This window comes from Tachypleus tridentatus, chromosome 10 (genome assembly GCF_004210375.1).
Source record: "Tachypleus tridentatus isolate NWPU-2018 chromosome 10, ASM421037v1, whole genome shotgun sequence".
Taxonomy (NCBI): Eukaryota; Metazoa; Arthropoda; class Merostomata; order Xiphosura; family Limulidae; genus Tachypleus; species Tachypleus tridentatus.
The window spans coordinates 21756240-21780916 of record NC_134834.1 but is presented as its reverse complement, the minus strand read 5'-3'; the positions used below and the strand labels follow the sequence as shown (position 1 = coordinate 21780916).

General features: G+C 37.9%; 1 protein-coding gene and 1 long non-coding RNA gene across 7 annotated transcripts in view; one reads left to right on the top strand and one right to left on the bottom strand.

The window, feature by feature from the left end:
• The first annotated feature begins 387 nt into the window (after positions 1-387).
• The window catches only part of LOC143228861 (mechanosensory protein 2-like), a 36713-nt gene continuing 12423 nt past the window's right edge, over positions 388-24677 (top strand). For 2 of the 6 annotated variants that reach the window (XM_076460264.1, XM_076460263.1), the window contains exons 1-2: positions 388-579; positions 13624-13737. In XM_076460264.1, coding sequence (XP_076316379.1) covers positions 510-579; positions 13624-13737 — 184 coding nt within the window. In that variant the 5' untranslated portion in view covers positions 388-509. Of the gene's footprint in view, positions 580-13623; positions 13738-20743; positions 20926-24677 lie in introns of those variants that run through there. The other 4 variants (XR_013015484.1, XR_013015483.1, XM_076460266.1 and 1 more) reach the window with 3 other exon arrangements.
• Positions 19609-24502, bottom strand: LOC143228864 (uncharacterized). The gene is made up of 3 exons (XR_013015485.1): positions 23807-24502; positions 20009-23682; positions 19609-19871 (listed from the first exon to the last, which is right to left on the bottom strand). It is a non-coding gene; the product is annotated as an uncharacterized LOC143228864 (long non-coding RNA).

Below are 24677 nucleotides of genomic sequence, written 5' to 3'. Positions count from 1 at the left end.
GAGACATACTTAAAAAAAGGAAGAAAATTATGCGGAGCCGTCAAGATTAAGAATGTTATAAATAAAATAATACGCTTACATATTGTCATCGAAAACACTGAAGATCCGTACGAAACACCTTCACTCAAATGACATAAGAAACGTTTTATGAAAACAAGAAATATTTTCTTTACTTAAAACTGTTTGGTTAATTATGCTCTTGAATTCAGTTCACTGAATGATAAACTAATTTAGTTTTGTGTAAAAAAGGATCTCAACTTATCATTTTTAATTAATAGGTCGTTGTTGTTGTTTTTACAAAACCGTCGTTTCAGGTTTTACTGCAAACCAAGTTCGAAAAAGGAAAAACAAAACAAAAAACGACTCAGGCGTGCAATCCTTGTTTTGTTTACGTGTTGATCGTCAACGACCAGGATATTTCAGTTTCTAGGCAACAGGAGTAAACGGTCTTAAGTCAATGAAGTTGCCGATCTTGATCTAAGTGGAAAACCAGTTCTCTAAGACAAGAAATGTCAGGAAACCCACAAGATATTAAAGAGAGTGGATATGAAATATGTGAATATAGTGGCTCCCATGCTGGTAAGCGAAACAAATACTTTATATATCTATATATGAACCTCTACATTGTTTAATAAATTGCTCTGTACCAAGAGCGACTGTCCTCTCTCTCTCTTTTTTTTTAAATATATAGTATCAATCCAAGGCTATCACAGTAGCTCTTAATTATCAAAAGTTTGTTGTAATCTACTCAAAAATTATAAATAATTATTGCTGTTTTATTTTGCTTTTCATATTATTACCTTTACGAATCAAATGCATTTCCGATAACTTGTGTTTACTCAGCTGAAGGAACGGTAATAAAGTAACAGAACGTACATTTTGAATTTTTAAAATATAAATTAGCCATTATTTGTACTCGTATCTTTGATTACAAAGGCTAGAGTTGATCAGTTACACTTCACCATAATAACATGACCATTTGAAACATGCGTTTAAAGACATTTGCGGCAAGATAGAAAGATTTCGCTTCGCGTTACTTATTAATTAATAAATCAATATTCTTCCTTCGCCGACAAAATTGAGTACTTGTGAAACTGTCGGTCAGTGATCAATAATCTGTCGTTTTGTTTTGTGTAACACTATTAAAAACATTAGCGGTATTAACTTTAATTATAATGATCTCTACGTGTGTTTGTTATGCAATAACATCATTACATAAATCATTTTTACATAGCTATTGAGGTTACAGTAAATTTAACGAAGTTTTTGAAAATTATCTGGCTCGTTTGTTTTGTTTTTTCTGAAGTTGTTTATTTTCTGAATATGTGCAAGTTTGTGTTTGAAGAGCAGACCTTTTTTCTCTGTTTTTGTTCGGCCGACATGGCCAGGTGGTTAAAGCACTTGATTTGTAATCTGAGGGTCGCGGATTTGAATCTCTGTCACACCAAACATGCCTGCTCTTTCAGCCGTGAGGGCATTATAATATGAAGGTCAATCCCACTATTCGTTGGTAAAAGAGTAGCCCAAGAGTTAACGGTGGGCAGTGATGACTAGCTGCTTTCTTTCTAGTCTTACACTGCTAAATTAGGGACGGCTAGCGCAGATAGCCTTCGAGTAACTTGGCGCGAAATACCAAAAAACAAACAAGCAAAACAAACCAACCCTGTTTATGTTCCAATTGTAATATATAAAACTGAAGAAAAAATTCTTTATTAATTCATTTTGTAACTTTCTACGAATAAATATAAATACAGCTAGCTAGCTTTTCCCACAGTAAGACGATGCTTGTCACCTGGAGATGACCTTATTTATATGGGATGCACGTGGAGTTAAACGTTCCATTAAGTTGGTTGTCCAATATGTGGATAATCTAAGAATAAGCTTCCAGAATTACTTTGCTGAAGTCGAAGTTGATATCGAAGTTTGCTTTCCAAGATCATTGTGGATTCTGGGAGTGCCATGTTTAGCTTTGTATGTATCTTTACATCTTTGTCGAGTTACGTCCTCTCCCACGTTTGGAAGTAGGAGGACCAAACTTGGCAGATGGACTCGAGGTGAGTCGAGGGAGTTCCTCATCTATATGGCGTAACCACCATACCGCAGGGGGCTAAAATCCGCCCCAGAAAGTTAATGAATCGTTTATCATTTTTCTTTTTCCAGATTATCGAAACAAGTGAGAAAATATTAAAGCAGAACTCCCTAGAGTGAACTAATCAAATTTCGAAATGGATTTTTTTTTTTTCAGTGCAAGGTTGTTGCAAGATAACGTGCTAAACAATTATTTATATATAACAGAAATACGAGTACTGCAAACCGAAAAAAAAATATCTGTACTCTATCCATCGCAGGAAATCGAATCCCGGATTTTATTGTTGTAAGTCCGTGAAAATACTCCTGAATTACTGGGAAAGGTAGAAGGGATAAAAATAAGAAACAACATGATATGAGCAGAGATAATTATTTTGAAAAAAGAATCCAAGAAAGATAAAATGAAACAAAGGATATTATTATTTGAAATTTTAAAATACTAAGTGGCATGTATGTTTCGTTAGTTGTTTAATTGAGAGATTTTGATTGGCAGTATTCGATATTGTATGTATAGTTTTGGTAGCTAATAGAAAACTGCACAAATGTCTTCCGCTGGGACAGTGGGAAGTCTTCGGAGTTACAATACTAAAATCAGGGGTTCGATTCCTTTTCGGTGGACACAACAGACAGACCGATGTGGTTTTGCTATAAGATAAACGCGCGCACACACACACATAATTGCACAAGCTATAACACTAAATTTATCAAATAATATCATACCTAAGAGGCATTCACTGGTTGTGTGGGCGGTTGTCACTACTAATGACGTATATCATTTACTAATTACTTAAAGTGCCAGTAGCACCTGCCAGGGTATGTTCTAACCAGTTGATACAGAGAATAAGATGACATAGGTAAGTTTTTGAATATCATATTAATCTCTGTGTTATGTGATAGTTTGTAGGAGTCGAGGCTTTTTCGCAATCTTGTGCTAGGTTATGCGACTTTCGGTACTAGGTTAGGCTTTCATGCAGTCTTGTTGTAGTTTACATAACTTTTAGAACTAGCCTAACTTTTGTTAAACTATTGTCATAAGTTAAGAGCCTGTCAGGACTAGTCTGAGGTTTGTTTGTTTTTGAATTTCGTGCGAAGCTACATGAGGGTTATCTGCGCTAGCTGTCACTAGTTTTGCAGCGTAAGACTAGAAGGAAGGCAGCTAGTCATTACAACCCACCGCTAACTTTTGGGATACTCTTTTACCAACTAATAATGGGATTGACCTTCACATTATAACACCTTCACGGGTGAAAGAGTGAGCATGTTTGGTGTGACGGAGATTCGAACCCGCGACCCTCGGATTATGAGTTGAACGTCTTAACCCACCTGGCCATGCAGAACCCAGTCTCGGTTTTAATACACTTTTGTGATAAGAGACTGCCAGCACTAGTCTGAGTTTTAATACATTCCTATGATAAGAGACTGTCAGGACTAGTCTGAGTTTTAATACATTCCTGTGATAAGAGACTGTAAGGACTAGTCTGGGTGTCAATACACTCCTGTGATAAGACACTGTCAGGACTAGTTTGGGTTTTAATATATTCCAGTGATAAAAGACTGTCAGCACTAGTCTGGGTTTTTATACAATTCTGTGATAAGAGACTGTCAGGACTAGTCTGGATTTTAACACACTCCTGTGATAAGAGACTGTCAGGACTAGTCTGAGTTTTAATACACTTCTGTGATAGGAGAGTGTCAGGACTAATCTGGGTTTTAATACATTCCTATGATAAGAGACTGTCAGGAGTAGTCTGAGTTTTAATACATTCCTGTGATACGAGACTGTCAGGACTAGTCTGAGTTTTACTACATTCCTATGATAAGAGACTGTCAGGACTAGTCTGAGTTTTAATACATTCCTGTGATAAGAGACTGTTAGGACTAATCTGGGTTTTAATACATTCCTGTGATAAGAGACTGTCAGGACTAATCTGGGTTTTAATACATTCCTGTGATAAGAGACTGTCAGCACTAGTCTGAGTTTTAATACACTTCTGTGATAGGAGACTGTCAGGACTAATCTGGGTTTTAGTACATTTTTGCCATTGGTTAGGAAACTAGCAGTACTGGTCTAGATTTTGATACACCCTTGTGATTTGTTTGGAGACCTACAGAACGACTTCTAGAATTTATTACACCCTTATGATTGGTTAAGAGACTGTCAGTACAAGTCCAAATTTTAATACTGCCTTGTGATTGGTTAAGAGACAGGGCGTTCACTGTAGTTGCCCGAAGGAACTCGATGATCACTGAGTAAATAACTTTTTTTTTTTTAATTGAGATGAACTTGCGAACATTCCAAACTTTTTGGAACATACCTCGGATATTATGTAAAGGATTTTTTTTGTACACATTTAAAAAGTTGATGAGTTTTATATAGTTTTTCCAAACTATTCAGCTTTGTAGTTTATCTGTACCTGTTCAGTAATTTGCAATTATTAGAACCTGCGTTTAGTTTTGTGTTTGGTTTGCTTTTTCTAATTTCGCGCAAAGCTACACTAGGGTATCTGCGCTAGCTGTTTCTAATTTTGCCGTGTAAGACTAGAGAAGGGCAACTAGTCATCACCACCCACCGTCAACTGTTGGGCTACTCTTTTATCAACGAATAGTGGGATTGACCGTAACACTATAACACTCTCACGGCTGAAAGGGCGAGCATGTTTGGTGTGACGGGGCTTCGAACCCGCGACCCCCAGATTACGAATCGAATGCCTTAACTCACCTGGCCATGGCGGGCCCCTGCGTTTAGTCAAACACTCAAATTGTATGTGGATGGAACAGAATCTCAGGAGTTTTTTTTTATAATTCTTTACCCACCACTAATGGCTTGGCATGTCTAGGTGGTTAAAGCATTTGACTCGTAATCTGAAGGTCGTGGGTTCGAATCCACGTCACATCAAACATGCTCGCTCTTTTAGCCGTGGGAATGTTATCATGTAGTGTGACCACTCTTCGTTGGTAAAAGAGTAGCCAAAGAGTTGGCGGTGAGTGGTGATGACTAGCTGCCTTCCCTCTAGTCTTACACTGCAAAATTAGGGACGGCTAGCGCAGATAGCTCTCGTGTAGCTTTGCACGAAATTCAAAACAAACCAAACCCACCATTAACAACATAAAATACTTTATACAACACGTGACACATCACAGTAGTTGATTATTGGTGAGTGAAATAATAGGTTAGGCCTCTTTGTTGTGTTTTTTTCTTTCTTTCTCTGTAATTCCCGTTTGGATGAATTCCCTATAAGACAATTAATAAATAAATAAATTGCCAGGCTGTTATTTCCTGCACATCAGCATCGTGTTCGTCTTGTCTTTATACGCGCACGTGCATTAAACAGCAACTGTGAAAACATTTAACGGGCCCAATTAAGAGATAACATTCTGTCGTTTGGAATGAAGTTTATTTTTTTTACAAAAACGACTCCATTTTCCTGTCCTTTGTTTTTACGAGCGTCAACCATTTCCGTTTTACCCCGTTGTTTCGAGAATCAGCAAGCAGTTAGAGTTGTTTTTCTACCAGAATGAAAACAATTAAGATTTCAAAACAGAGATGACACCACGAATGGTCAGGAATGTTAGTGTTAGCAAAAATAACATTAGCCGGCTGGGTATGTTATTTCAACGTTCATCATTCAGCAACTGAAGTTTTAAAAACACTCAGAAAAGTTAATTCTTATACTCTCACACGTGATTATAAAACCTGCTAGTCCGTCATTCACAACGTCCAGCAACAGTGTTATTTATAATATAATAAAGTTACAACAATTGCATTATAAATAACGTAACTGTATTACAAATATACGAAAGGTTTAAACCTCGATGATCGTACTATGCAGTTACGAGAGAAAATGTTCGTACCTCTGCGTCGAAAGTAGTTTTTTCCTCAAAGTTTAAAAAGTATCACGATTAGGATAATGAAAGTAAAGTATAATATAAATATTATACTATCACACATCTACATAAATTTTTATGTAAATTGAACGACAAATAAACTGTTTATGTACAAATAACCAAACATAGGAGGGGCAGAAAGTGTTCGTGTGTCTACTTTAATGGTCAGTTGTGTAGCCTTTCAGGTGAATTACTTGGCGCAATCTCTCCTCATAGCCCTCCATGATCGTTTGACAGTACTCGACTAGTATTTTCTTCCATTCTTCTTTACAGAAGGTCTCCAACTCTTGCAAGTTTTTCGGATGATGCTGATGAACCCTGGTCTTCAACTCATGTCAAACGTTTTCAATTGGGTTGAGATCGGGTGACTGCGATGGACACTCCAGAACGTTTATATGGTTCCTCTGCAACCAGAATTGCACATATTTCGATATGTGCTTAGGGTCATTGTTGTGCTGGAAGATCCAACGACGCCCAAGCCGCACGTTCTTTTTTTATGATTCCGTTGACGCGGTGAAGGCTGCCTACAAGAAGAGCTGAAGGAACCTCATAGCATGATTGAGCCATCTCCGTGTTTAACTGTAGGGACGGTGTTCTTTGGAAGATTTCGTTCCCCCTTCTTACGGAAAATATAGAGAACATCATTGTAGCCGAAAAGCTCGATTTTAGTCTCGTCTGACCAAAGAATACTCTTCCAATAGGTAAAGGGTTTATCTACATGCTTTCTTGCATACCTCAATCGTGCTTTTAAAAGAGCAGGCTTTAAATATAGAGTTCTACGAGGACGGCATGCTTTGAACCCAGAAGAGCGTAAAATGTTCGTAACTGTAGAGGTGCTTACTTCAACCCCAGTTTTCCCTACCAGTTTCTGTATGTCATTATGTGTTAAACGAGGGTTCCTACTAACTTCTCTGAGAACCTTCCTCTTGGTTCTCTCTGGAATTTTGGTTGGGCGTCCACAACGAGGGAGGTTAGCAGTTGATCCTGTAAGCTTAAACTTGGCAATTATGCTTTGAACAGTATATTTCAGCACATTAAGTTGTGTAGCAATACCGGAAACACACGAGACACACGAGACTTGCATTTTACAATAATTCGTTTTTTAAATCACTGGATAGTTGTTTCCTGTTCGTCATGATGACCAAGCAGATAATGACGGAGACGGCGCTAAATTGCCGGAAGTACATTTTTTGCTGGCTAAATTCCAATAATTATGAACCCAGTGTCTAGTTTTGGAGTGGTATAATGTAGTTTATTCGCCAAACTAAACAAAATATTTACGGGAATATCAGTTTTTTTCACACGTTCTGAACTGTACGAACACTTTCTGCTACTCCTATTTTTGATTATTTGTTTATAAACAGTTTATTTGTTGTTTAATTTACATAAAAATTTATGTAGATGTGTGTTAGTATAATATTTATAATATAGCATACGTCTATTAGTCTAATCGTGATACTTTTTAAGTTATGAACAAAAAACCATTCGGGACCCAGGGGTACAAACACTGTCGTAACTGTAAATTACGTCACAGGACAATAATTTGATAAATCGAATCTTGACGACACTTATGTCTCCGTAAAAATAGACATAATTTTTTCGTTTTTTTTCTTCTTATTTCTATCTATCTCTTTTCATTGGACTGTCATTTCTTCATTTCTTGTTGGGTTGGCCTGGTTGTTTTATATCTTATTCCAATACGTTCAGAAACCTTTCAACTTTTTATATATCTTTTGATTTAGGCCTATTTAAGTAATGTATGGGATCGAAGGTCAGAGAACTAAAATGTACATGTTTGGCTCATGTGCGATCATATTTACACCAGTCGTGATGAAAATTGGTACAAATATAAATATTCATGCGCCTAACACACTGAAATACAATTTGTTTGTTTGTTTGTTTTTAGAATTTCGCACAAAGCTACTCGAGGGCTATCTGTGCTAGCCGTCCCTAATTTAGCAGTGTAAGACTAGAGGGAAGGCAGCTAGTCATCACCACCCACCGCCAACTCTTGGACTACTCTTTTACCAACGAATAGTGGGATTGACCGTCACATTATACGCCCCCACAGCTGGGAGGGCGAGCATGTTTAGCGCGACGCGGGCGCGAACCCGCGACCCTCGGATTACGAGTCGCACGCCTTACGCGCTTGGCCATGCCAGGCCCCTGAAATACAAAGAATGCTGGATTTGCTCATTTGAAGTCTCGCTATACGGGTAAGAGGTCGCAGTAAACACAATTTTGGTCTTTTCAGTCAGCTACTCCTCGACCATATTTTGACCAACTTCGTAATTGAGGGTCGCGGATTCGAAACCTCGTGACAGTAAACATGCCCACCACTTCAGCCGTAGGGGCGTTATAATGTACGGTCAGTTCTACTGTGTATGTGTGTGTTTTACTATAGCAAAGCCACATCGGGCTATCTGCTCAGCCCACCGAGGGGAATCGAACCCCTGTTCTTAGCGTTGTAAATCCGTTGACATGCATCTGTACTAGCGGGGAGGGGCAGTTCTACTATTTGTCGTTAAAAGAGTAGCCCAAGAATTGGCGGTGGGATATGATGATTAGCTGATTTTTTCTCTAGTCTTTCACTGCTAAATTTGGGATGGCTAGTGCAAATAGTATTCGTGTAGCTTTGCGCAAAATTCAAAACAAACCAAAGAAATCTGCTGGTTACGGACATCTGAAAACATTTAATTTTAACCTACGTGTTCTTCAAAACAATTTAAATGAATATCTTTTTTTTTTAAATAAAAACTTTATATTTTATCTGTTATTTCCACTACCCAATGTTAATGCGGAAACCTGTATGGACACTTGACCTGGAATGGGTCGGAGCAAGTGTGGTTTACTTATGAGGATCATTACAAAAATTCACTTGTAAGCAAAACAGTAGTACAGACAGGACGAAGAGATTCAAGTGAACCTGTTCCTTATTGGTCTGTAAGGCCAAAATCCATTCAATTAGAAAAAGGTCCGGGACATTGAGCAATCAGTGTGAAGAACCTGTCCACTGTTATTAATCACAGGAGGGTCAAGATAAACCTAGGGTTACTTGAGAATTACTTTACGGTATTTCGTCCAATTTACATGGGATTTGGACAAAGATATCTTCTAGCAGGTTCCAAGCAATGATGTAGACAGTTTTGATTTTTCTATGTTTTTCAAGATATTTCTGGTGTCAAAATTGACCATTTTTTGAGCTTGTGTGACAGAGACGTTGTATTCGTCCGCAAATGTTAGCCTGTTTAATTCAATGATTTTTATCCAATAAGCAAAGAGAATATGTGAAGTGTTCACAGATTTTTATTGGTTATGAGAATAATACAATCTCAACGTGCAGTTTGGATTGGTTTGAATTTCGCGCAAAGCTACACGAAGGCTATCTGCGCTAGCCGTCTTTAATTTAACAACGTAACGCTAAAGGGAAGGTAGCTAGTCATCACCACCCACCGCTAACTCTTGGGCTACTCTTTTACTAACGAATAGTGGGATTGACCGTCACATTATAACACCCCCCCACACACAGCTGAAAGAGCGAGCATGTTTGGTGTGACAGAGATTCGAAGCCGTGACCCTCGGATTACGAGTCGAGTGCCTTAACCACATGGCCTCCTCACCGGATGTACACGTCATGATAATCCAGGTAGTGGACAAGAACAGAAAATACCTTATCTTATTTGCATTCGTGTGTCATATTTCGCTGTTCGTTAAAATTCCTAAAAACAATATATGCAACGTTCTGTGACTATAAATCAATAGTCAAATTAGCATAAATTCCCGTTTGTTTGTTTTTTGCACATTTTTTAATATCACGAGGAAAAATTATGTATTTTATTAAAAATCAAAATCCTCCAATATACATTCTAAATAAAATTATTAGTGTTTTAACTTTGGTTGCTTATAATTAATGCAGAGATAGAATTATAATTAATTACTAACAATGTAAGTAATAACTGGGACGCGCAGATAGCCTACTTGCTTTGCGCCATAAAACACCAATAACTAGAACTTCAAAATCTGTGGACGCTTCATGTTAAGTAATCAATCGTGAACATGCTGGATTTTGTATATATGAAATGCGTGAAATATTCGATACAAATACCGTCCAGACCGAATTCATTTTATCAAATTTATTATACACGCTGATGTATTTAATGATGTGTATGTGTGTAATATTTAAATACATTAAATACATCAGTATTAGTCTTATTGTATCCTCCCACCGGAACACGAAATGTTTCTTTGTTTTTTAAATTTCGCGCAAAGCTACTCGAGGCTATCTACGCTAGTCGTCCCTAATTTAGCAGTGTAAGACTAGAGGGAAGGCAGCTAGTCATCACCACCCACCGCCAACTCTTGGGCTACTCTTTTACCAACAAACAGGGAGATTGACCGCCACATTATAACGCCTCCACGGCTGAAAGGGCGAGCATGTTTGGCGCGACGGGGATTCGAACCCATGACCTTCAGATTGCGAGTCGAACGTTTTAACCCACCAGGCCATGCCGGCCCTGGAACACGAGATAACACGGCAAAATCGAACTCAATGAACTGTTTGTTGTGTTTTAGCCACTATGACTTCAAAATAGTGGTAGCTGAGAATTGAAGTTAGGATGGAGGAAGAGGACTTTTTGCACCTGACCCTCATGGGTATAAAATTTTCAACAAATCCAAATACACATAAAGAAGAACGATAAAGAAGTTTTAGCCAGGTTAACAGAAACAATCATCAAACGTTTCAATAAACACCAATTCATTGTCACGTGTTTTCTCCATGTAGAGAAGGCACTTAACGTTATACAGGGTGTTCGGAAAGTCACTGTGCAGTTTTGTAATCATATTTTATTCAGTCTATTTCAAGCCAGAAACTGATAGCGGTGTTTAGAAACAAAATAAGAAGGATTCAGGCCTATATTGATGTCAACGGGGGTCACTTTCAACATTGTTTATAATTGTCATTCATATTTACCTCCTTTATTCTATATTGAAACATGTCTGTTAATAAATATATAAGTGTACAGTGACTTTCTGAACACCCTGTATAAAAGAATGGTCTTAGGTCCCGAACGTATCAGCTGGATCTACCACGAGACATTATTTGCTGGCTATCTAACATTTTGGACAATGGAACATGCAGAATTATTTTAAGATACAGAACACTGTAATGAAAATAAAATTATTTGTTAAGCACCTAATATCGATAAATGTAAAATAAAAAAAAGCCGTTTTAATACAGAATTATTGTGGGGGTACTTACTCAGAATACTTTACTCCAGAAGCAGGTGTTCCCAGGTAAAAGTGCTTCACCCCATTTTATTCATCGTGTATGTAAGCGACATGCCATTTAACAGACGCAAATTTCTGCTTCCGTTTGCAATTTGGAAGAGGCCCGGCATGGCCAAACATGCTCGCCATTTCAGCCGTGGGGCGTTATAATGTGACGGTCAATCCCAATATTCGTTGGTAAAAGAGTAGCCCAAGAGTTGGTGGTGGGTGGTGATGACTAGCTGCCTTCCCTCTAGTCTTACACCGCTAAATTAGGGACGGCTAGCGCAGATAGCCCTCGAGTAACTTTGTGCGAAATTCAAAACAAACAAACAATTTTGAAGAGCTCCCAAAACACCGTCCATGGCAGCCACAAACCTACAATCTGTATTAAATCAAATAGCAGAGTATTGTCAAAAACAGAATTAAAATTAACGTTACCTAAAACATAAACAGTCTTATTTACGAAAATAACAAAACTACTCGGATATTGAAGTTAAGCACAAAGCTGTACAATGATCCGCTTACCACGGGTATTGTAACCCCATTTCTAGCACTATGAGTTCCCAGGCATACCGCTATGCCACTGAGGACTGCGCTGAGAAAATACAATAAAATGTATACAAATTAAACTCTTCCAGAGATCACCACGTCACTTAGATTTCCAGCTGTCATGTATCATCTAAAGTAAGGCCCGGTAGAGCCAGGTAGTTAAGGCACTTCACTCGTAATCTGAGGGTCGCGGGTTCGAATCCCTGTCGTACCAAACATGCTCGCCCTTTTAGCGGTGGAGGCATTATAATATGGCGGTCAATCCCACTATTCGTTGATTAAAGAGTTGGCGGTGGGTGGTGATGACTAGTTACCTTCCTTCCTATACTACTGAATTACGGACGGCTAGCGCAGATAGCCCTCGTGTATCTTTGCGCGAAATTAAAAAAAAACAAACAAACATTCTCTAAACTAAATTAGAAAACCCATATTAACTAGCTTCAAACCAAAATTTGAAGACCCACAAGTTATGTCTAGAACCTGATATCTGGGACATCACCACAGAACGATATTAAAACATACAAAATAATCAAATACATCAGTCCAGCATGGATGGACATTTCACCAAGTTTAATCAGAAGACAATTACAACTAATACATCATACATCACTGGATACTCCCTGCACTATACAAAGATACCTAGAAAAACAAGTTTAACTTTTCTGTATAGATATATAGACAGTAAACTACAGGTTCTTATATTCATCAAATTATTATCTTAAAAGAACGCTGAATGAGAACTAATTGCTGACTTCACTGTATCATACATGGTGGAATTATGCCTCAATGTCTCTACCCATTAAATATATACTTTAAGAGTAGCAACAGGTCACGCAATGCTAGACTTTAAATATAAGTATTAGTTAACTAGTTTATAATAAATGTATTATTTAGGGTATTTATATCTAATACTCTTGTCATAAATTAGTGAAATGAATGTGTTGTGATATACGGAACGATTCGTCATCCAAATAGTGAAATGTTTACTCCTGTTCAAGATGCTACACGCGGTGTATGGCTTTGAAAGGGATTCTTATAAGTAAAGACTGTAAACACTGTACAACCCTCGCGTGTCATTCATTGATTTGGTATTTAGCAGACACGATGGTATATTTTTCACGACAGTTACAAGAAGCATGCTAGAATGAGGAAGATGTCCGTATAAGCATCTGACCCTACCAGGTCCTGATTAAAAGTTTGCTTAATTAATTAAAAAAGCTACACGATCAGGAATCAAACCCTTAATTATAACATTATGAGCTATATTTCGCACTTGCTTGTGATAAATATAAATTTCCGATCCGATTAAGCTACGAAAGTGGTTAAAGAAGGAATGGTGTGACTTTTGAGAACTGAGACAGTACAATAATGTAACTGAGGGGGCACACAACATAAAATAAGTCGTATTACATGACTGAAACTCTGACCTGGATCCTCTGGAGCCATGCCAGTGTGACATGATTATAGAAGTTTCAGTAATTTGCTCCGTGAGTGCTAGTCCCACTTAGCATTATTTCTATGTGTTCAACCAGAGTTCACCAAGTTTCTTACTGATGTACTTTATATTAACGTTAAAACCCGAATTATATGCTTTATACTGCCAACTTCATAGTGTAAGTCATAAACTAAAGTCCAGCTGTTTTTAAATCCAAGTTCTTTACTCGAGCCCTCAGCAACAATTTTAAGACTCAAACTAGTTTCTTTAGGGCTTCATAGCAACTTAAAAACCTGGATTATCTTCTGAACTATTTTTCACACAAGTAATTTTACTATAGTAACATTGTAATCTTTAAATAACCACGTTTTTAATATAATATTTATTTTTCCCAGGGTGCTCTTCGACAGACCAAGAGTGTTCTGCTGTATCTTTGCTCCACTCGGCCCCAGGTAACGCCGCCATTTATAAAGGTGCTCAACACGAAAATATTTTACGTTTTACAAGAGGTAAGCAGAAAGACCTGACTGGGAGTATTCACAAATACAGATTTATGATCGGACAACATGTCCAGACATGTATAAAACCACTGCCATTAAGAATATAAAAACATATTTTTAAACCTCGGATTGCGAGTTCGAATCCCCGTTACACCAAACATGCTCGCCCTTTCAGCCGTATGGGCGTTATAATGGTACGGTCAATCACACTATTCTCTGGTAAAAGAGTAGTCCAAGAGTTGGCGGTGGGTGGTGATGACTAGCTGCCTTCCCTCTAGTCTTACACTGCTAAATTAGGACGGTTAGTGCAGATAGCCCTCAAGTAGCTTTGCGCGATGGACTTTGCAGTTAGGACAACTAATGATAAGACAGTGCGTGGTGTAAAAGGAACAACCAGAAACTCTATGACATCAGTAAAATCGAAGAAAAACAAAGACTCGCTATTAGTTACTTCTAGTTAGTAGTAGCTGTGGATCAGGTTTCTATAACAAAAGTAATGTAGTTAATTAACTGACGTAAAAGATGTTGAAGACCAGAAAGGTTAATAATTTGCTTTTGAATAGAGGAAGTCAGGGTTAACAATACTGGAAAAAGAAAAAAAAAAACATGGCCAAGGGTGTGAGGTAAAGAAATGACCCGGTTACGAAAATTACTTATCTTCGAATAGCCATCAGGACAAAATACAAAAACACCAAAAATAAGTCTGTAATCAAATTCAGTTTGTACGTGCTTGCATGTGCCCAAACGTAACATTCCTGTAGAACGCGATCCATACTACTTGCAGGTTGTAGTTAATGTAGGAATCCTCGAGGTTGAACAAACCTTCAGCTGGAATCTCCTAGGTCGTCAAACTAGTCTAGATCTAGCTTGTAAACTGTGTTCCCCGCACTAACATCTAGTTGTTGAACCAACATAACTTTGGTTTAATAGTAAAGAATTGTGAGAGTTAGCACACACTATCGACTGATATGTATGAAACATGGATGACTATCGGCTGATATGTTTGGAACACTAGTTGGATGACTATCGACTGATATGTATGGAACACTAGCTGGATGACTATCGACTGATATGTATAGAACACCAGTTGGATGACTATCGACTGATATGTATAGAACACCAGTTGGATGACTATCGACTGATATGTATGAAACATGGATGACAATCGACTGATATGTATGAAACATGGATGACTATCGACTGATATGTATGGAACACCAGTTGGATGACTATCGACTGATATGTATGGAACACCAGTTGGATGACTATCGACTGATATGTATGGAACACCAGTTGGATGACTATCGACTGATATGTATAGAACACCAGTTGGATGACTATCGACTGATATGTATGGAACACCAGCTGGATGACTATCGACTGATATGTTTGGAACACCAGTTGGATGACTATCGACTGATATGTTTGGAACACTAGTTGGATGACTATCGACTGATATGTATGGAACACCAGCTGGATGACTATCGACTGATATGTATGGAACACCAGTTGGATGACTATCGACTGATATGTATGGAACACCAGTTGGATGACTATCGACTGATATGTATGGAACACCAGTTGGATGACTATCGACTGATATGTTTGGAACACCAGTTGGATGACTATCGACTGATATGTATGGAACACCAGTTGGATGACTATCGACTGATATGTATGGAACACCAGTTGAATGACTATCGACTGATATGTTTGGAACACTAGTTGGATGACTGTCGACTGATATGTATGGAACACCAGTTGGATGACTATCGACTGATATGTATGGAACACCAGTTGAATGACTATCGACTGATATGTTTGGAACACCAGTTGGATGACTATCGACTGATATGTATGGAACACCAGTTGAATGACTATCGACTGATATGTATGGAACACCAGTTGGATGACTGTCGACTGATATGTATGGAACACTAGCTGGATGACTATCGACTGATATGTATGGGACGCCAGTTGAATGACTATCGACTGATATGTTTGGAACACCAGTTGGATGACTATCGACTGATATGTATGGAACACTAGCTGGATGACTATCGACTGATATGTATGGGACGCCAGTTGAATGACTATCGACTGATATGTTTGGAACACCAGTTGGATGACTATCGACTGATATGTTTGGAACACTAGCTGGATGACTATCGACTGATATGTTTGGAACACTAGCTGGATGACTATCGACTGTTGTACATGTTGTGTAAAAGTTATGAATGACTCTGTATTCTCCGTTGTATTCTAGTTGGCTTGAAACGCCTCATCAGAAATGACTGCAAGTAATATACTGTGGTTGAAATAGTGTTATTATACACTTTTTTATCTGTCGAAAATCTCTGATGTCCGAGGTAAAGAATGTAGTGTTAAAACATAATTGGATTAACACTGAATATTTCACACCATAACTCATTTCGTTTCCTTGTTCAATATGCATTAGATTAGATTATTCTCTTAAGAACATTTGTAACTGATCAAGCGAATATTTTGCTTTATATTATACATTTAGCAAGTTCTAACACCTTTTGAAAAACAAAACAAAAAAATTAAACTTAAAAATGACAGCTCTTTTCGATTGCAGTTTTAAAATATAGATGTCAGCAGCGAAGGATTTCTGGAAAACACAGTCAGAACCTGAGCGAATAGCATTGATGGTTTTTGAAAAGATATAATTTTATTTTATGATTTTTTAGTTAATATACAGCCTTCCTCACTCGTTTTGTTATAGAAAATAAGAATAAAAACAAATAGACAGGTGAAAAAAATTCATCAGATTCAGCATGGCCTGGTGGTAAGGGCGTTCGACTCGCATTCTGAAGCTCACGGTTTCGAATCTCCGTCACACCAAGCATGCTAGTTCTTTCAGCCGTGGAGGAGGCGTTATAAAGTGAGGTGAATTCCTCTATTCGCTGGTAAAAGAGTAGCCCAAAATGTGGCGGTGGGTGGTGATGGTTATCTGCCTTTCCTCCTGTCTTAAACTGCTAAATTAAGAACGACTAGCACAGATAGCTTTCGTACAGCTTTACGCAAAATTGAAAAAAAAAAAAAACATAAATATTCGGTCTAATAGAGCAATAAAATAGTTTCATAGGGGAGACCAAAATCTCGAGCGCTTTGGAAGAGTTTACTGTTCTTTTTCACGAAAATAAAGGGTTATGGTTAATAAATATGATGAAATATATAGGTACGTATGTCGATGTCATGTAAACCGGATGTTTAAAATGAGGTGGCCTTGAGAACTAGCCAATCATAACCTGCAGTTCTTGATGTCAAGTTTAGTTTGTGCCATAGATGCTTGTATAGTATACATAAGACTTAAGTGTGATAACAGTTATAAGAAATATTAACTAATCTTTATGTAGATAAAATTGAAAATAAAAATTAGATCAAACTGAAATAACAACGAAAGATGGTGGAAATAATAATGTAGTGTTTTGTTTGTTTTTGAATTTCGCGCAAAGTTACACGAGGGCTATCTGTGCTAGCCGTTTCTAATCTAGCAGTGTAAGACTAGAGGGAAGGTAGCTAGTCATCACCATCCACCGCCAACTCTTGGGGTACTTTTTTACCAACGAATAGTGGGATTGACCGTGACATTATAACGCCCCCACGGCTGAAAGGGAGAGCATGTTTGGCGCGACTGGGATGCGAACCCACGACCCTCAGATTACGAATCGCACGCCTTAACACGCTTGGCCGTGCCGGGCCATCTTGTTCAAAACTAACAAATGATATTCAAACAGTATCTTAAAGCATTATAATTCAGTTCGTCTAATTTGGAACTCAAATTTGACGGCCAAAAGGTCAACCGCATGCATATCAGGTTGTAAAATGTATTTAGGTTTCTTAAAGCGTTTTAACACGGTCAGTAAATAACGTAACCATGTTTTTTTGTTTGTTTGCTTGTAAGTTATTTCTTAAAATTGCAATTCTCTTTCTCAAATAATTTCGAATTCAGGTAGATTTGGCAGTTTGCATTCGAATTTTTCTTCTTCAGAACATTCCAGAATAACAGAGCGCAAGTCTTGTCGTTGTTGGTTGGGAGGGTGTTGAGTGTTATAAATAGACATTCACAGTTTAGTATAATGTTAGTCTTGGAAACCGGCCACGATGTCATTCGCCGAAGAGCAACTGTAAGTGGGCTCAAGTGCTACGAGCATTGACAACTGTACCATCCTCAGAAATGAAAGAGTGTCCTCCGATCCCCACTAGGGGGTTTAGTTCAGCTGATTACTTCTGGCAACTTTCCCAACCCCAATACACACACACACACAAACTTGGAAAGATATCGCGTATCATAACAAATGTGGTTTTCTTTTTCCAAATTTGTACGTTACAAAGAAAATATGTAATGTTCCAGTTAGAACGTGGACCGAAATCAAGTGAGTTCTGTCATCATAGTTGAGGCCCATCCTGTCGATACTGATGTAATATTAAATATGTACGTAGTTTCCAAAGTGACTTATGTTTAAAAAATGTTTTATTCCATATAAGACAGAATAATTCAATAAACCTAATTATGAGACTTTCCTTTTTTATATTTATCAGGTTTTTCCAAAAAGAGTACTTAGAAATGTTGATTATGAGTATGAAGTATCGGAAACAAGTTTACTGTTTGACCACAGAAACAATACGCGGCCCGGAATGGCCAGGTGCTTAAGGTACTCGATTCGTAATCCGAGGGTCCCGGGTTCGAATCCCCTTCACACCAAACATATTCACCCTTTCAGCCGTGGGGGGTTATAATGTTACGGTCAGTCCCACCATTCGTTCGTAAAAGAGTAGCCCAAGAGTTGGCGGTGGGTGCTGATGACTAGCTGCCTTCCCTCTAGTCTTACACTGCTAAATTAGGGACGGCTAGCACAGATAGCCCTCGTGTAGCCTTACGTGAAATTCAGAAACCAAAAACCACACAAACGAAAATTCTAGCATTGTTAGGACTAATTTTATGATTCCAGTGTGAGAAAATATATAAACTTTCCCTCGAGGTAGCTTCTTATCCACTGAGAGAGCGCCAAGCTCCCGCCTGTCCTTTCTATCAAAGTTAACGACTTTCAAGTAATGTAAAAAAAAGAGAAAATGTGAGGAAAATTCAGATAATATGACCTTTGACCCTGGGGAGATGGGTTATTGAGTTATTCTAAAGCAGCTCAAACTATTATTGGAAAATCAAAAATATTCTTTTCCACACAACACAAAAATGTGCCCGTTTTCTTGGCTGTGGTTTCGCTTGACCTTGGCTATCAATTTCTAATATGTATTTGAACTAAGTAATTTTAATATAAAGTTTTAACGTTTTACGATTCAAGCTGTTATGTGAAATTTGGCCTAAGGCTGTCGTTACTGACAAGTAACTAATAAAGCTCAAGGTTACTTAATAGTAGCGTCAGGCTTCGAGGCAGAAACTTTCTTACCTTAGTCTTAAGACTTCAACGAATATACGTTTTACTTCTGACTTGATAAGTTATTTAAAAGAGATAAAGCGAGTGAGACTTCACTGGCAGTTTATCTGTGTTCCATGTTTGATAAAGTAATAATATTTAACAAGTTGACACACTTAGTGTACTTAATATGAAACTCTTGGAATATGGAAATATGTAGAGATTATTACGAAACTCTGGTTCTTGGGAACGTGTAGAGCTTGCTAGAAAACTGTGGAACTTGGAAATGCGTAGAGTGCGTTACGAAACCGTGAGACATGGAAATCTGTAGAATGTGATATGAAACCGTGGAACATGGAAATCTATAGTGTGATGGGAGATTCGGAGTATATGGGATAATACTGTTGCGTCAGTTTTGACATTAGATCGAATTTAAAAAATCTTTTCGAAAACTCGGAAATCATCTCGATAAATGTGCATCTTTCAGGCAATCAAAAAATATAGTTTTTACCAGAATTGTTAAATATTTAAATACAAACAAAAACAATCTTACATTCACATTAAAATTAAACACATGAAAAGCTGGTTGCACGCTTTTGTTAAACACCTTTGCCTTCCAAAAACATCCTGTTTATGTGTTTGTTTGTTTTTAAAACAAAGCCACATTGGGCCATATGCTGTGTCCACCACGGAGAATTGAGCAGCGGATTTTGGATTTGTTAAGTCCGGACGTTCACTTTTGTCCTATGGGAAAGAATACTTTGTATTAGAGATAAATAAATCAAAAATGAAATAAAATACACACACACACAAGCGGAAGTTAAAGCCTGAGTAAATATAATTATAAATGTACTTCGTCATAAAACAGAAAGTTAGCGTACACATTGTCTGAAGAAAAATGTTTACAGTGTTGCCAAGTGACTATAGCTGTTTTCCCGCAGATATACACAAACTCTGCACGTGCTTGTTTGCACTAGGAAAACGAAACCGCAGATTAAATTACACGATGGGAGCTAAGGGACCCGAAGTAACATATATGTCAGCTAGTACAAAGGTCTGTAGTTTCGTTGGGCGAAAAAAAAAAAAGAAAAGAATTTTCCCTTCTGCTGTGAACAGTTCGGTGTCACGTGATTTACATTTAACACTCTCTCATGTGACAGAGGCACGTGATTAAAAAACAAAACAAAAACAGATAACCTTGTAGAAGTACGCCTAGTAACGACGTAGCGTAGTTGTGACTTGACCAAAGAAATATATTTTAGAGCTTTTAGAATATCACGAAGATATTCTTGACGTTTGTTCGTGCTAAGACAAGACGAGGTGGAACTACTCTCCGTTATTACATAAATAACTATTAATGATAAAGGCGTTTACCATTCGTTCTTATCCTACGATAAACTATTTTCCTAAGATAATTTCGAATTACCGTCAGTCTTCACGTGCTTAGAATTACCGTCTATCTTCACGAGCTTAGAATATCGCTTTCAGTTGACAACAGAAAACGCAGCCAGGTGGCTGTACTAGTTGGGAGAACAGGTGCGTCTGTTTATCTTTAACGTCGTGTAATTTACCAAACCGTACCCTTACGTGGTTCATGACATACGTTGGAACACTCGCTTTAGAGAAAGTTGTCTTGTTATCGTTATTGCGAAAGTATGTTCATCTGTTGACTCGGTTTAACTGACAGAATTCCACGTACTGATCTGGTTGTTTTCAGTTAGAACGAGAAATTTTGACATGGAAAACTTCGATAAAGATTCTCGAAGACATCAGAACCCTAGCGGATACAGCTTGAGTGGTGAAGTATTTGCTTTAAAAATATATAATTATATAGAAATGTTTAACTATTTCGGAATTTCAATTTCTTAATAATTTTATGCGACTCGAAGCTGAAATAATAAAATAAATACTTTAAAAAGTCATTTCCATTTTGTGTTGTCGGTCATCGAAAGCTGGTGACGCATTTTTGTCTGTTTGTTTGTTTTTAATTTCGCGTAAAGCTACACGAGCCCTATCTAGTATTTAAAAATAATAGAGTTAACATTCGCGATAAAATCCACGTTTGATTGTCAACCTTTCTCAGCTCGTCCATGAATGATTTAAAATTAGGTCGTTCGGCTCAACTGGCGAGTTTTGGTACTGAACGAAACACCTTCTGGACAGTTGCTATTAATGTCTCTATGCATTGGTGCTCACGGTTGATATTTATGCATTTTGACCCCAAATTTATTTAATTTCTACTGATATGTCCAGAGTTTTTATTGGTAGTTTCATACAGAAAAGGCTGATATATTTTGAGCGTACAACAGTGTTTCTATCTGTATTTAACTCGTATATATGTATCGTTAAGTGATAAATAAACAGAATAGAGAGTATAAGTTAATATCAAGTAATTTAACAATAATTGTCAAAGCCTGTTATTAACGATGGGTAGAACTGGTCAGGGTGCACACAACTTTATACATTCTACATCTTTATCACTTAACGAAAAGAGAAAAAAAATGTTTGTTGAATTTCGATTAAAGCCACTCGAGGGCTATCTGCGCCTATTCGTTCCTAATTTAAAAGTGATAGGCTAGAGGAAAGGCACCTATCTAGTCAACACCATGCATTACCAACGCTCGGGCTACTCTTTTACTAACTAAAAGTACAATTGATCGGAACTTTATAAAGCCCCCACAGCTGAAAGGGCGAACATGTTCGGTGACGAGATTTGAACGCCATATTTTTGTATCTAATTGTGTACGCTTCTCTTTTCTTTGTACACTTGTATCATGTGTATGTATGATTGAAAAGGTTTAGAATATTGTTTCTTCACTTTAACACAAGATTTAGTATTTTGTATTCGCTATAGAACCAAATGCTTGACTCTCGATCGTATATATATATATATATATATACAAAACACCATACACCGTTCATATAAAAAAATTCAACACAGTCCTTTGGTTAACAACGAAGAGAAGTTTCCGGTATTCCTGGTATTTCATTCATGACGTATTCACACAGTTTTTACAGTCAACTTTGTACATTAATACCTCTACTTATTGTTCTGCCTAAAACTGTATGTATTTAGTATTTACAAAATATTTGATAACTCAGGGATTATAATCACTGTATTTTCTGTTCATATTAATGCGCAAATAAACTAAAGACGTTAAGCAGTGATACTGTTATTTCAACTCTCACCACAAGAGGCCCCGGTATGGCCAGGTGGTTAGGGTGCTCGACTTGTAATCTGAGGGTTACGGGTTCGAATCCCCATCACAAAACCCTTTCATACGTGGGTACGCTAGCCGTCCCGAATTTAGCAGTGTAAGACTAGATGGAAGGCAGATAGTCATCACCACCCACCGCCAACTCTTGGGCTACTCTTTTACCAACGAAGAGTGGGATTGACCGTCACATTATGACGCTCCCACGGCTGAAAGGGCGAGAATGTTTGGTGCGACGGGGATTCGAACCCGCGACCACAGGATTACGAGTCGAACGCCTTAACACGGGTGGCCATGCCGGGCCACACACACACCAAATGAACTAATGACAACTCAGTTTATATAATAAATAAATAAAATGACAGCGACAACTATCCACTCTGTCGAATCAAACTGAATTGAAATATAATTTGGTATTTCCCAATATTCGCACGTGAAGCACAATAGAGACCAGGATTAATTCGAACGCAGTACGTTTAAAATGTAATTATCCACGGGTAGTACGAAATACTTCCACCAGGGATTTTAAAAGAAAGGAAGATTTCCAAAGCTTTCGCTTCTATAAGTATTTCTAATTCAGATATTAATAATATTCGAAATTAATCCAACATCAAAAAAAAAAAAAAGATTTGATAACACGCCGCGTGTATGAGTTGTCTAATTTAACTGTGTTTTTAAGCACATATTTTAATGTAGTACCCAATATTAGTGTGAAAACCGCGATGTTAGGCTTAACATTATGCTTTGTTATGGGACTGAGGGACAGTGAGTAATACTAAAACTGTATAATGCGCTGACCCGGAAAGAGTAAAAAGAAGGACAACCAGAAGAAGTACCAGAATGAATAACATGCAAGGACAATAAAATATATATGTACAGAATTTGCTCTGGAACCAGAAAATTATTTGTTGAGGTTTAAGTGAAGCACTTATTTACAGAAGGAGTTAGAGGCGTATAGAACACATTGATAAATCGTCTTGGTCAGATGCTTGTCTGGACATGAATAACGTGGACTCTTGTTTGTAACTTTACTTACCGAAACGAGGACACACTTTTATATATGTTTAAGGACAGCTTTTCCCTAATAAACCTCTCTGAAGTGTGAGAAACACTCTGAGGGTTTGTCAAATAAACTTTGATAGACAGTTAATAAAGACTTTAGAGTGGCTTGTAGAATCAGGTTACGTGTTTGTCACCTACAAGCCTAATCAACATAGGATATATTAGCCTTCCATAGCATAGTATACACCTCTATACGCGGGAAAGTTCTTCTCAAACCAGAGCCAGTTTAATGCCACATACGAAACAAAGAATTTCTGAAACCAAAACCTCTTCAATACCTCTACAAGCGCCCCCCAGTGGCACAGTGGTATGTTCAATAAAAACCGGGTTTCGATACCCGTGGTGGGCAGAGCACAGATAGCCCATTGAGTAGCTTTGTGCTTAATTCTAAACAAACAAAACCTCTACAAGCAAGACAGCTTTTCGGAAACCGAAGTTTTTTTAACACCTTCATGTCTAAGAAAGATTTCCTGAGATTAAAACCACTTCTGAGAGAACTTTATTAAGCTGTTTATTACTTTTATCTCGTTCTTACGTTTTGCATGATATCATAGCAACTTGCTTGTCTCTCTTTTGATATTTTCCCAAAGCTACTTAAGGGCTATTCACGCTGTTTCTAATTTTGAGTTGATAGCCTAGAAGGAAGGCAGCTAGTGAATATCGCCTACCGCTAACCGTTGTTTCATCGAATAGTGGGATTTGACCTTAACTCCTCTTGTTTTTGTTTTGTTTTTTGTGGTAATGGGAAGCCAGTGAAGGACCTAGAAGTCTAACGTCCGTCCCATTAACCACTAAGCCACGCCTAACCCTGAAGAAAGAGTATTATGCATTTCAATCTATGCAATGGACATTACATACCCCTCACTAGCTCGGCATGGCCAGACGCTCGACTCGTATGTTGAGGGTTGAGGTTTATCCTTTTATCCGTGGGGGTGTTATAATGTAACCATCAATCGCACTATTCATTTGTTAAAGATCAGCCCAAGAGTTAGTGGGTAGTGTCTTCCCTCTAGTCTTACACTCTTAAATTAGGGACAGCTAGCGTTGATAGCCGTCTTGTCGCTTTGCGCGAAATTTAGAAACAAACAAGCAAAACAAATATCCATGGCTGTGCTTGCCACTTAGGGCTAACGAATGTTTCTAAGGCTCTTAACGAATGGCCAAGCGTGTTAAGGCGTTTGGCTCGTAGTAATCCGAGGGTCGCGGGTTCGAATCCCGGTCGCACCAAACATGGCCGCCCTTTCAGCCGTAGGGGCGTTATAATGTGACGGTC